This window comes from Aptenodytes forsteri, unplaced genomic scaffold (genome assembly GCF_000699145.1).
Source record: "Aptenodytes forsteri isolate BGI_AS27 unplaced genomic scaffold, ASM69914v1 Scaffold258, whole genome shotgun sequence".
NCBI lineage: Eukaryota > Metazoa > Chordata > Aves > Sphenisciformes > Spheniscidae > Aptenodytes > Aptenodytes forsteri.
Window position 1 is genome coordinate 2,005,531 of NW_008795250.1, and position 12,383 is coordinate 2,017,913.

At 57.3% G+C, this 12,383-nt stretch overlaps 1 protein-coding gene across 1 annotated transcript; it reads right to left on the bottom strand.

Annotated features, from left to right (window-relative positions):
* Window positions 1–2,510: 2,510 nt before the first annotated feature.
* On the bottom strand, window positions 2,511–10,258 carry CD276 (CD276 molecule). Its single transcript, XM_009278866.1, has 7 exons — window positions 10,187–10,258; window positions 8,343–8,693; window positions 7,648–7,944; window positions 6,319–6,459; window positions 4,558–4,599; window positions 4,040–4,075; window positions 2,511–2,567 (listed from the first exon to the last, which is right to left on the bottom strand). The coding sequence occupies exons 1-7, from the start codon at window positions 10,233–10,235 to the stop codon at window positions 2,545–2,547; spliced, it is 939 nt and encodes a 312-aa protein (XP_009277141.1). The 5' UTR covers window positions 10,236–10,258; the 3' UTR covers window positions 2,511–2,544.
* Between the last annotated feature and the right edge of the window lie 2,125 nt (window positions 10,259–12,383).

Genomic DNA, 12,383 nt, shown 5'->3' on the forward strand with positions numbered 1-12,383 from the left:
TTTTACCCATCGAGGGCGTTCGGATGAACTCACAGCCTCGCCTGCTCCCGGGAGGGATGGGAGCAAACACGAGCAAGCTCCGGTAGCTGAGCCGCTGCCAGCTCTCAGCGCCAGGTCCTTCGCGCTCTGCATCCCCGTTAAATCCCACTTTCCTGGCTGCCAGGTTTGCCGTTATCTGGGAGTAGGTGGAGAAGGATGTTGGGGCTTTCAGGGGATGGAAAAACCCCGCAGAGTGAGCGCAGCATCACGTACATGGCCAACCAGCCTCGTCCCTGCCCGGGTCTCATTCACAGGACCCAAAACAATGTGTTGGATTAAGGAGACCTTGAAGAAGACGATGGATGGTTTCCACCCCCAAAAAGACCCATCACCTGGACAGCCCCAAAAGCAGGATGGCACTTGGGGACAAGGAGGACAGCTAAGCTCCTCCTGGGGTGCTTTATCCCATGCCAAAGCACAGCGCATCCTCCCAGGGACAGCAGTGAGCGGCTTGGCCCCGAGCAGCAGCTCGTGGTTCACAACAGCTCATCAGCCTCAACCACCTAAGCAATATTTTCCTTGGGCTGGCACAGCTTAATCCTGATTTTCTCCCTCACCACCCTCAAGATCTCCCTTCCCTGCATGGCCCAGGCTGCATTTTGCCTAAAAAAACCCTGAAATCTGCCCAAAGAAATGCCCGGAAAGCTCCCAGCTGCAGGAGACATCCCCAGGGATGCTGGCACCATCTCAGGACCTTTAAAGACGTCCTGGATGTGGGCACAACTCATTCCGCTGCCCACCAAGGAGCTGGGGGCGGTTAACGGCTTCATTCCCACAGCCCAGTGTCTGGGTGCTAAATAATATTAATGGTACCTCCTGGCACTTCGTTAAAAATTGCACCGGCGCTCAATTCAGGCCGTAGATCAAAACCCCTAAATGAAATCACCATCCATCCCCTCCCTAATCCGAGTTTGATACCAGCACACTTTCCCTTGTCTCCTTTTTAGAAATATTTTTCTATTGAAATGCAGAGCCTGGCTTCACGCCCGGGGAAGGACAGCTAAAAATAATCCTCCGCAGGTGATTTAGGAAGGCCCCTTCCCCACCAGCCCCCACTTGCATCCCATCGCTGGGATGAACCAGCCTGAATTTCAGAGCGATCTCAGATGGATGACGACGTCCCTTCAGGATCTTGCTCTTCGTTCTGCTGCTCGAGGTATTAAAACAAAGAGGGGGGATGAGGGCAGGCACCTCTCCATCGCTGGAGTGGCTTTCTCCCCGCGCCGGGTGATGGACGAGGGCGGCACAGTGCAAGGCGCTGTGCTGGCAGCAGGGGAATCAAGGGACAGATGGGGCTGGGCTGAAAGGGGGACATAAAGGTTTCACTCTGGGAATTTCAATATTTAAACTAATTACAGCCAAAGCTGCATCCCGGAGACCACGCCGAGCCTGGAAAGCACTGTCCAAAACAACCCCCGAATTTATTTGTCAAGGCACAAAAATCCCCTTCAGATTCTGGATTTTAAATAACGACGAAAACCAGCAGAAGAGCCATGGAGGGGCACAGCGAGGACTTCTCCACCCACCGGAGCGGGACCAAGGACACGCCACCCTGTTCACCCCGGCAGCTCGGGTGCCCCCATGCACCCTGCAGGTACCCAGCAGCGGAGGGAGGACCCCCAGGATACACATGGGGGCAAAGACCCCCGATCCCACGGGAAACACGAAGGCTCGACCCCATGCACCGGCCAGGTTCATCCCCACCAGTGCTTTAGACCCCAAAGCATCAGCTTTGTCACTACGGGGAGGACAGGGGGGGTTCACCTGGCCGGCAGGTCCCCCCCCAAGCCCTGCCTTTCACCCCCCCTCAAAAAATCCCCCAGATTAGCTCAAGGCAGGGGATAACCAGCCCAATGGGATTTTGCATATAAGGCAAAAATAAAAGTCCAGCGGGAACCACAGTGGTACAACGTGAAAAAATAATTGTCCCCATACGTCCCCGGAGCGGTGAATCCATCGGGGCCGAGAGCACCAACTGTCCCCCTGTGCCTGGGGGTCCCGCAGGTCCCATCCGTCTTCCCAGAGCCTCCGGGGCTCCATCGGTCACTCCCAGGGACCTCGCTGAGCCCATCACCCCTCTCGAGGCCTCTGGGCTTGGAAAGGGCACCGAAATTTGCCCTGGAAGGCACTTGGAAGGCGGCTGGCTTGGTTGCGGCCACGCGGGAGCGGGCACAGAGGGTGCCAGGGGGAACGGTTGACTCCGGTTGCTCTAAGCCCCACGTGGGGACGGAAAGACAGACAAGGAGGAGCCTCCTCCCCACAGACACCGTCCCCGGGAAGGATGCACCAGTCTTTGGGGCTTGCCAGGGATAAAGAGATGCAGCCTCTCTCCAGCCCCAGGGTGCCCTGAAGATGTGGCCGGGGTGGGAGGAGGGTGACAGGGCATGGGACGAAGGGTGGCAGCAGGTCCGTGCCCTCCCCAGGGGACCCAGAGCTCGTCCCCACTGGGGACATCTCAGCTGGTCCAGGGCACAGGGCGCTGCTTGGGGGGTGTCCCAGCTCCCATCAATCAATTTCTTGCTCGTTATCTGGGGGAAAAAATAGAAGAAATAAAAATTGGCAAATAATAATAATCCACAGGTCCAAATTAGTGAGTTAATTTGGTCACCGGCAGCTCCCGTCTCTCCCTGCCCTGGAAAACTGGGATCACCCAGCAATCCTCCCCGCTCCCAGGGCTGATGCCAGCCCCAGGCAAATACGACCAGGCACATGTAGGCATGTTTTTATCCCTCCACCCATCCTCCTGGCTAGAACCGCCCCCCGCAGCCGGCAAACCCTGGGAGATGTTATTATTCAAGCTCCGTTTCTGCTGAACAAGTGGTCAAGGAGCAAGCGGGCGATGTCTCGCACATGGGGTTAAGCAAACAGGCTGCATCGGGGACGAAAAGCCAAGGGGCTGGGAAGCCGAACACGGTCTGCGGTGGCTTGCGAGGGGGAGATAAGGGCAGGGAGGAGGGGGAAAAAAACCAAAAAAAAAAAAAAAAGAGGAAAAGTGGAGCCGGTTGATGCTTCGCTAAAGGTGTGAAGGGGAAGGCGAAAAAAAGCTTTTATAAACCTATCGGGGTGGGGGGAAAAATGGCATTAGAGAAAAAACAGGGCTGTTAATAAAAGAGGAAGGGAGGGTTAAATGAGCAGCGATTCACCACCAGCAGAGGCCAAGCCTCTGTCTTTAATAAGAAAGGAACTAAATTAAAAGATTGAGATCTTGGGAGGAGGATGAGTCAGGGAAGAGCAGGGCTGACCAGGCGTGGAAAGTGCTGGAGTCCATCACCGGGCTGGGATGGGTGACGGGCTGTTGGCAGCACCGAGCCAGGAGGTTGGGAGAAGATACTGAAAGGCAGAAACAGGAGCTGGGACTCCAATTTTCATGAATTTCCACCAGGAATACAGCACCAGGCTGCTGCTGGGGAATTCTGCATGGGGAGGGATGAAGCTCATGCCTCCCTCTCCACGAGCAATTCCCCTCCTCTTAGCAAACCTATGGCAACGCTCAAAAAAGACCCAAATTCCTTGCAATGACCCCAGTTGGTGGCAGGAAGCTTTTCCCAGCCTCGAGCTGCCCAAGAAAAGGAAGGATAAGAAGAAACACCACGTTGAAGCTGCCGGCCGCATCGCTCCATCGCTGCTGGGAGATACGAGCAGCGGCCAGAGCAAGCGCAGCCCAAATTGGAGTGGAAATGGGTGCTGGGAAATAATTGATCTGGGAAAATTTGATTGACAACTGGGGGAGGAAAAAAAAAGGAAAAAAAAAAAAACCAACCACCAAAAACCCAGTGATGGATGATGGAGATGCAATAGATGCTTTACACTCAGATCTGAGCGTAAACCGGGGGGAAAAAAAAAAAAGGGGAAAAAAAAAAAAACCAACCACCAAAAACCCAGTGATGGATGATGGAGATGCAATAGATGCTTTACACTCAGATCTGAGCGTCATCTCCAGTGTGCTTAGCAAGAAACCTTCCTCGCGAGCCAGCCTGCGGTCCTAGGCAAACGCACTCACCGTCTTTGCTCTCTGCGCTCTTCAGCGGCTGCAGGGCTGCAAAAAGCAGAACAGCACGTGGTCAGACCCCACCGTGTGGGACGGGGGGGGCTTGCAAGGGAATGCCTCCCCGGAGGAAACAGCTAAGAGCCCCATTTTGGGGAACCCACCCCAATAATTACACCCACCAATTTCCATCGCAAACCAGCCCCCGGTCCCTAAATCTCCCCGGCAGCGAAGGAGCCAGCATCCCAAGCAGGCTTGCTCCTGCGCCAGCAGATAAAGGCAATCACCGGGCATATAATTAACCCGTTTGATGACAGCAGAGCACCAGGAGCGCTTTTTTATTAAGAGATAGGGTGGCTTATCAGGGAGCTGCCAGCCTGAGGGCATGCGTTGAAGAGCGGGCGAGCACAGGGGGGCTGAGCACCGATGGAGGGTGCAAAGTATGCCGGGGTGTTTGCTTGTGTAGAGAACAGTGGCACGAGCACACGCTATAATGCACTCACGTATATAATAATCAAGCATCATGCACCCACCTGTCTTGGGTTCTTCCCCCTCCTCATCCTGCTCCTCCGTCCCTGCAAAAGAGCAAGCTGGAGCATGTGAAACATCTGCCAGGCTTCACCCCAGCACCCACCCTGAACCCCGCTTTCCCGGGCAGCCGGGTTTGCTGGCTGCCCCTTGGATCGCTGCTGTCCCCGGCTGCTCGGAGCCACCCACGATCACCGCACATCCCAGGCTCCGCTCGGGACCAGGCGCTGCCGAGCTGCTGGTGATGCTCAGGGAGGAGGTGACTGGTACCCACCTGCACCCAGCACACCCTCCAGCATCCCGCGGGGGATATTTCCCCCAGCACAAGGCTGTGCCGGGATGGCACATCCCCTACAAGCAAAGCAGAAAAAGCCAGAGCTCCAGGCGACGCAGCGCAGCCACTCGCCTCCCTATTTATAGCACAGCCGCCGTCTGGAGCGGCGTTTGGCGAGGGGCTTAGCAGGGAGACCACGGATCCCCCGTCACCTCCGGGACACCCCATCGGCACCGAGGGATGAGCATCCCCTTCTCCCTCCTGCAGCACCCAGCAGGCTGCCAGGCTGTCACCTCATCTGGGAGCCCGGGAGCTTTGCACCCCACATATAGGACCCACTGCGATGCTATTCCTGGCCAGAAAGACCAGCAAAAATTGCCGCTCCTGCTTCCCACGACTGCCAGGCTCACAGGCAGGGTCCCTGCCCAGTTTCTGGCTGACCAAGAGCCACAGCAAAAGGTTATTGCTAAGGGCGTGCAGCCATCAGTGCAAAACATCACGGGCTGGGAGCTGTGTCTTGATGCTAAAGGACTGAGGTCAGCTGGCCTGGGGCCACGGCTGAGTGTCACGGCATTGCAAATCCCTTGGCCGAGGAGAAAATACTCTGTTACAGAGGGGAAAAAAAGACATATATATATATATATATTTTATATATATCTCCTGCACATGATTCTCTGGGATCTGCCGGGCAAAAACCCTCTCGGTCCCCACCGCTGGGGACACGTGACAGCCAGCGGTGGCATCAGCACCAACGTCCTCCCCAGCAGAGAGAGGGAGAGGGAAGCGGGAGCCGCGGGAGAGAGAGGAGGAGCGAAGCGGGAGCCGCCGGGGAGGGAGGCTGTGGGTCCCAGCCCCGCAGCACGATGCTGGCAGGGAAAGGCTTTGGCAGAGCTAGCGCCTCGGGAGTCAGCGAGAGAAAACAAATGGGGAACGCCAGCAAAGCTGCTTCTGCAGCCATTTTCAGAGCACGGCAGCTTTTTTTAAAGCAACAAAGCCCCCCCTTTTTGTGCAAACACCTCTCCATAATAAAAAAAACCCCAAAACCAGACAGGAGAAGGATGCAGAAAACAAGAGCATGGAGCATCTCTCTAATGCTATTTCCACGTGTCAAAGCATTTCCGCGGTGGCAAGTGCTAGAGGCACCTTCTCAGAGATGCTCCACACGTGCCCAGGTGTGGGTACCAGACACACAGAGGATGCTCGGAGCAAGAAAGTGAAAGGGGGAGACACGCTGGGTGGGAGGAAAACCAGGTGTATGTTTGAAAGAGCCGCCTGGAGCGATGCATGCAGCCAGCACGGGCTCTCCAGTACGGATCTGGTGGTGCCCGCCAACCCCAGCAGCTCCGATCATCCCTTCATCCTTTAAAAGATGCCACCACCCAGGCAAACCCATGCCAGTTAAGACTTGCCCTGGCTCCCCCAATCCGTCACCCTCCATCCATCTCCCCCTGCAAACCCCATCTCTTTTGAGGGGGGCTACCCGCCATATTACCTGCGTTTTCCTCCTCTTCCTCACAGCTCTGGCGGATTTTCTTCTGGCACACGTACGCCAGGACGGCGAGCAGCCCCACGACGCAGACGGCGAGTCCCACCGTCACCCAGAGAGCCACAGCGGGGAAGGCAAGGTGTTGGCCTTGCAGGGAGCGGGGGGCAGAGAAATACCACCACAGTGAGCACCACTGCCCGACCAGGGGGACGCATGCCCGGTATTCGGGTCCCCATGGACGGAGTCGGTGGCACAAGGGGTGGCTTTGGAAGCAAAACCATCGGTGCCTCTAATTACGGCCTCCCCCAGCAGGTCTGGATCCGGCCAGGGAAGCAGCAGGTTGAGTCACTCCCTAAAATACTTCGTTAACCTTTAAATAATTGCACTAATAAATTCAAATGGCAAGCTGACCCTTCACTTGCTAAGAAGCTCAAGAGAAGCATTAGATGATGCTGCACCCACTCCCTTTCCCCTCTCATCTCATGCCACAGGGCCGGGAAGGATGGGGACACCTTCCCCAGGGTCTGGGATGGCCTGGCAGGGACCACCAGGGCTTGGGGGATATCTCCTGGAGTGCTGGGAATCTGATTTTTCCTTGTAATATTGCTCCTTCTTCAAATAAAGTCTTATCCCAAACCCTGACCCTCCACAGACGTCACCCCAAGGCTGACCATTTGCTCGCGCGCTTGGGAGCCCACGCAAAAGCCACCCCCCTGCCCCCAACCAGCAGCATCCACACAAGTTTTCCTGCAAGAGTTTGGTGCATCCAGCCAAAAAGTTTATGCTCCCCCAGGGACCCAATCCAGTAAGTGCTGTACCAAGGGTAATTAAACGCTAATTAATGCTACCAGGGAGTGCACAAGGTTATAAAGAGCTCCAGGAGGGCAGCGGAAGGAGCTTGAAGTGAAGCCACGAGGCTGAACGCGCTTGATGAACTCCTCCAGCCTGTATTTCTGAAGTAAGATTGTTGCAGCTGGGATGGAGAACCCCAAACTGAGAGCGTCTCATGGCCACGTGCTAGGGAGAAGACAACTACCGTGCCCTGTGCTGGCTTTCTGGGGTGGTTTAGACTTGGACAGGGCAACTAGCAAAGCTAGAGGCTAAGAACTAGGGACGCTTGTTCTAGCTGGGATGCTGGTGTGGGGTGACGGGGGAGGACAGCACAGCCTCAAGTCACCCTTGTAGGTCCATGGGGAGAGAAGTAGAGTGGGGATACGGGGTAGCAACCCCCAGCATGGCTCTGCGCCACAGTAGGGATCCCGGTGCCACCACGGTCACCTCCTTGAGACAGAGCCCATCCCTTCCTTCCCCTAATCATGGCCCTCACTGGCTCACCTGTGATGGTGACGGAGGCTTGGGTCTCCTGCTGCAGCACCGGGTTTCGCACCAGGCAGGAATAGGTGCTGCTGGGCTCCACCAGTACCTGGAGTACGCTGTGCACATCAAAGAGACCTTCCTCATTGGCCACCTGGGACGTGGTGACGTTTTCTGTGATGTTGCTGCCCCGGCTGTCCTGCCAGAGGACGCTGGCCTCGGGGTAGCCGCGAGAAGCATGGCAAGTCACAGCCGCCAGATCTCCTGGCTTCAAGTCCTTGTTGGGCTCCAGGTTCATATTGGGCTTGGAGTAGGGAGCTGCAAGGGAGAGGACAGCCGGCATGAGGTGATGGAGAATACCAAAGGATCAGGATCTGGAGCAACCCAATGAGGTTGGGCAAGCCCCCGGACAGAGTCCTCCAGCTGATAACACCAACCAGCTGAAGCTTCCCCAGCTTTGGTTCATTTATGGTCATGCTTCCAGGTGGCCTCTCAACTGAGAGCCTCTCCATCATGGCAGGGAGGGGACTGCACCGTCCCCCCAGCAGTATTTTGGGGAGATGCAGCTGGTTGGTCTCTAACAGAGAGCTGAATTCCTGGGGAGACCACGGCAAGGGTGGAGAGAGAAAGAGGCTCCACGAAGGACCAAAGCGTGATGAAGAACCCTTTCTCTTTGGGGGATACACGCAAAGACACCCCAACTCTCCATCTCTCACCTGCCACCTGCAACGTCACGGCCGCGCTGCTGTAGTCCCGGACCCGGACGAAGCAGGTGAAGCTGCCCTCATCCGAGATCTCCACACGCCGGAGGAGCAGCGAGACATTGCCCTGGGCCAGCTGGTCGTAGAAGAGGGCCGTACGGTTGGCATAGCCCCCGCCCTGGTCTGCCAGCTGGTCCCGGCCACCGGAGAAGCTGTGGACCAAGCGCTTGGTGTCCGTCAGCTGCCAGATGAGGCTCAGGTCATCGAGGCTGAAGTTGGCCTCAGGGGAGAAGGAGCAGCACAGGGTGGCATCTCGGCCAAAAAGAGCTACCACGGGCTCATCAGGGACCTGGATCTCCATGGCACCTGCGGGAAGGTGGCGAGGGCAAAAGCATGTGGTGGTGAGGCCCTGCAGAAGCACCTCCTTAATTCTCCATCCAGAAAACATCTAAGCAAATCAAGGGATGCCCACGGGACGGACCCGAGGGCAGGTGGCATCTCAGGACCCTCCCCAGCACCGACCCCCAGCCAAGCCCACCCTGCTGGCAGGGAGACAGCTCCACATTCAGTGCCAAACCTGGGGCATCACTGCCCTCAGCTGCCAGCTGCGTCCACGGGCACCCAAACCTGCACACCCCCCCCCGGGACACGCAGCCCAGTTTCTCCCCACAGGGAGATGTCAGTGGGTGATGACGGCAGGGACACAATCCCACATCCCCAGGATGAGCCAGCGCCGTGGCCAGGCTGGCAGGCGCTAGATGGCACCAGTGCTCCAGCGCGATGCCAACTGGCGTGCCACGGCGCGATGCCAACCGCGTCCCAGTGCCACGGTGCGATGCCAACCACGTCCCAGTGCCACGGCGGGATGCCAACCCTGCCATTGCATCAGGGCACGATGCCAATCATGCCAGGGCTGCCAGACCCTCCGTGCTTGGAGCTGGTCCTGGGGTCCCCGTTGGCAGCGAGCAGCGACGTCCTCCAAAGCAGACCCAGGGGTGACATCCCCCAAAGCAGACCCAGGGCACCATCAGCGCTTCATTCACCAATTCCACCCAACCTTCATTCACCAATTCCACCCAACCCCAAAACGGGGAGGAAAAGGGGGGAAAAAAAAATCTCGCCTCGGACCAAGGATTTGCTTTATATTCTGACCTCAACACCGTTATAGAACACAGCAAAGCCATTACCCGCAGCAAATACCTCCCTGGGGACAAGGACAGCAATGAGACATTAAATTTTAAGCAAGAGCCCAAGCGGGAAGGATGAGGAGCTGCGGGAAGGAGCCAGGCTGGACGAGACCTGCCAGGGGCCGCAGACGGGCAGACAGGCAGGAGAAGAGCGCTCGGGCAGCCTGCCTGGCTCTTGGCAGACTCGAGAGCGTCACGTCTCCCTATGGCTAATCATAAATGCCAGTGGGTTTCAGGAATATTACCCAGCCTGGCCGGAACCGCTGCTGGCTGCTGAGCATCCCAAAAGGATTCAGTCCTGATGTCTCTCCCAGGTTGAGGTGCTGCAACCTGGGGGGCCAGGAGCTGCAGCGCATGGGGACAGACCCAGGTAAGTAAGAAACCTTCAGGATTTGGTCCTCCCATGGCTTCGCCATTCAGCTGTAGCATGCGGGAGGTGGTGAACCCTGCTACAAGGGTGGCCCACATGCACCAGAAGCCATCACACCCACGGGGTGATGCCCTGGGCAGCTGGAGGACCACGAAACCAGGAGAAACACTTTGTGGGCGCTGCCACCAGGAACCACAGGTCAAAGGCAGCTTTGTCGGGACGAATGTGGCATTCAGGACATCTTCTTCGGGGTGGTGACACGCAGACCACACCAACCCCAAACCCTCTCCAGCCCCACTCACCTGCCAGGCTGAGCACCAGCGCTCCCAGGGCAAGCAGCGGGCAGAGCATCCTTGGTGTGAGCAAAGCCTGGGTAAGAAAGCAGAAGCGAGCACGGTCCTGGGTGTCCTTGTCACAGGGGGTCTTCTCTCTCGCAACAAGCACCCTGAGCTGGGGAAAAATAGAACAAAACACTGAGATGGCACTGGGGACCAGGAGCAGAGAGCAAGAGAGGGCAGGAGACCGGCATCAGGCAGGGGATCCCATATACTAGCTGTCCTCTCCGGCTGCCACGCGGCAACCAGAGCACCCACCTCGTCGTAAAACACAGGAGGGGGTTTGCCTCCCGCCTGGCACCGGCCAAGGGACCGGTGCATCCCCTGCATCAGGGAGCCGATGGACCCGGAGGCAGCTCTTGTGCCGGAGGCACTGGCTGGTGCCCGGGGGAAGCCACGTGAGCCTCTTCCCCTCCTCACTGCTTCTCCTCCCCTTTTGTTTCTCTCTTTCTCAGCTTTTCCCCGCAGCATTGGGCTGTTACATCCCTGTCCTCCAAGAGGAGGCAACTCGCTCCCGGTGTCCAAAATGGCTAAAAACCAAACATAAGAGGTTTGTAGATTCCTGGCTCCACCAGCAGCTCCAGGGCTGCGAGGTTCATCCCTGCTTGGGGCAGGAAAGTCTCTGGCACGAGGTTGCCCCGAGAAATGGGGAATAAAACCAGAGTATCTCGGAGCTGGATGTGGGGAGAGGTGAGGGCAAGCTGCCCAGCACCGCTGGCTACCATGGCTCGCTTCCCGAGCAACCCTCCCTGGCTGTGCCAAAAGCTCGCCGGGTTCCGCGTGACCCGCATTCCTCCCTCATAGCATAAATGAGCCCCGGATATCGCAGCCAGCGTCGCCGCTGCCATGTCCTATCGCTGTCCCAGCACATCCCAGAGCCCTGCTGCTCCGCCCAGAGCCTTTAGCGCCGACGGTTTTCAGTGCAATAGCCGTATTAGCAATAAATCGGTGTCGCAGCACCCGTTTCCCAGGGTGCAGCAGGAACAGCTTCAGTTGTCGACACCTTCCTCCTTAAACCCCCTTTAATCGGGGAAATGGCAGCCCCGAAGTTCTGCCCAGCCCAGCTCCCACAGGGGAAACTGAGGCACGGGGGGGGGCTGGGGAACTGAGGCACGGCTCTGCCCAATAGCCGTATTAGCAATAAATCGGTGTCGCAGCACCCGTTTCCCAGGGTGCAGCAGGAACAGCTTCAGTTGTCGACACCTTCCTCCTTAAACCCCCTTTAATCGGGGAAATGGCAGCCCCGAAGTTCTGCCCAGCCCAGCTCCCACAGGGGAAACTGAGGCACGGGGGGGGGCTGGGGAACTGAGGCACGGCTCTGCCCCAAGCACGCTGGGCGAGCATCTCCTCTCCTTCCCTCCCAAGCACGAGGCTCCTTCGGGGAAAACAAATTATCCAGCTTTTTTTCTTAAACCATATCCCTGACTCTCGCCTTTTCCCAAGCGGACGAACCCGGAGCCAGCCCCACGCCAAACCCCAGGCAGCTGGGAAGGGGGGGAGCTGCGGTGGGAGACGGTGACAGGGCATCACTCAGCTGCCCGGGCAAGGGAAACCGTGACTCATCTCCCTCACGCTCGCCCTTGGAGCTCTTTCCTTTTCCTGGTGATGCTAAAATAAATTGTATTTTATAGGTTTTGTGACCTACGAGTCCTGACAGACTGTCTCAGAGGTGTCACAGGAAGGGGACACCCATGTCCCCAACCCTCCTTCTGCAGTCGGGAGTCTTTTGGTGGGCATCTCGCCTTTCCGTGACTCAGTTTCCCGACGGCTGCGGTGTCAGCCCGGCTGAAGGATGGGCTCTGCCCCAGACCTGAGCTTTCATCGCAAGTCGGGATATAACGAACCCCATGAACACGTCCCTTGGAAGAGGGACACCCACGTGCACGGCAAGCCAGGATGGCTGTACCCTCCAGAAACCCAAGGAATAATTAAATCCCCTATTGCAGTGGGACCCCGGGGACCGTGTCACCCACCCCATTTAATATTTACTATCACGCAGCCAAAACGTCGCTTTTTTAAAATACCCAGATTCTCAGCTGCCAAATTATCACCCTGAGATGGGTGGAGGCGTAAAGAAAACATCTGCTGGTCCAGAGAGAAGTCCTCGCCCACCCGTCCGGGTCAGTCCCCACTTTGCTCCTCTCCTGCCCGGAATTTCTGGCAG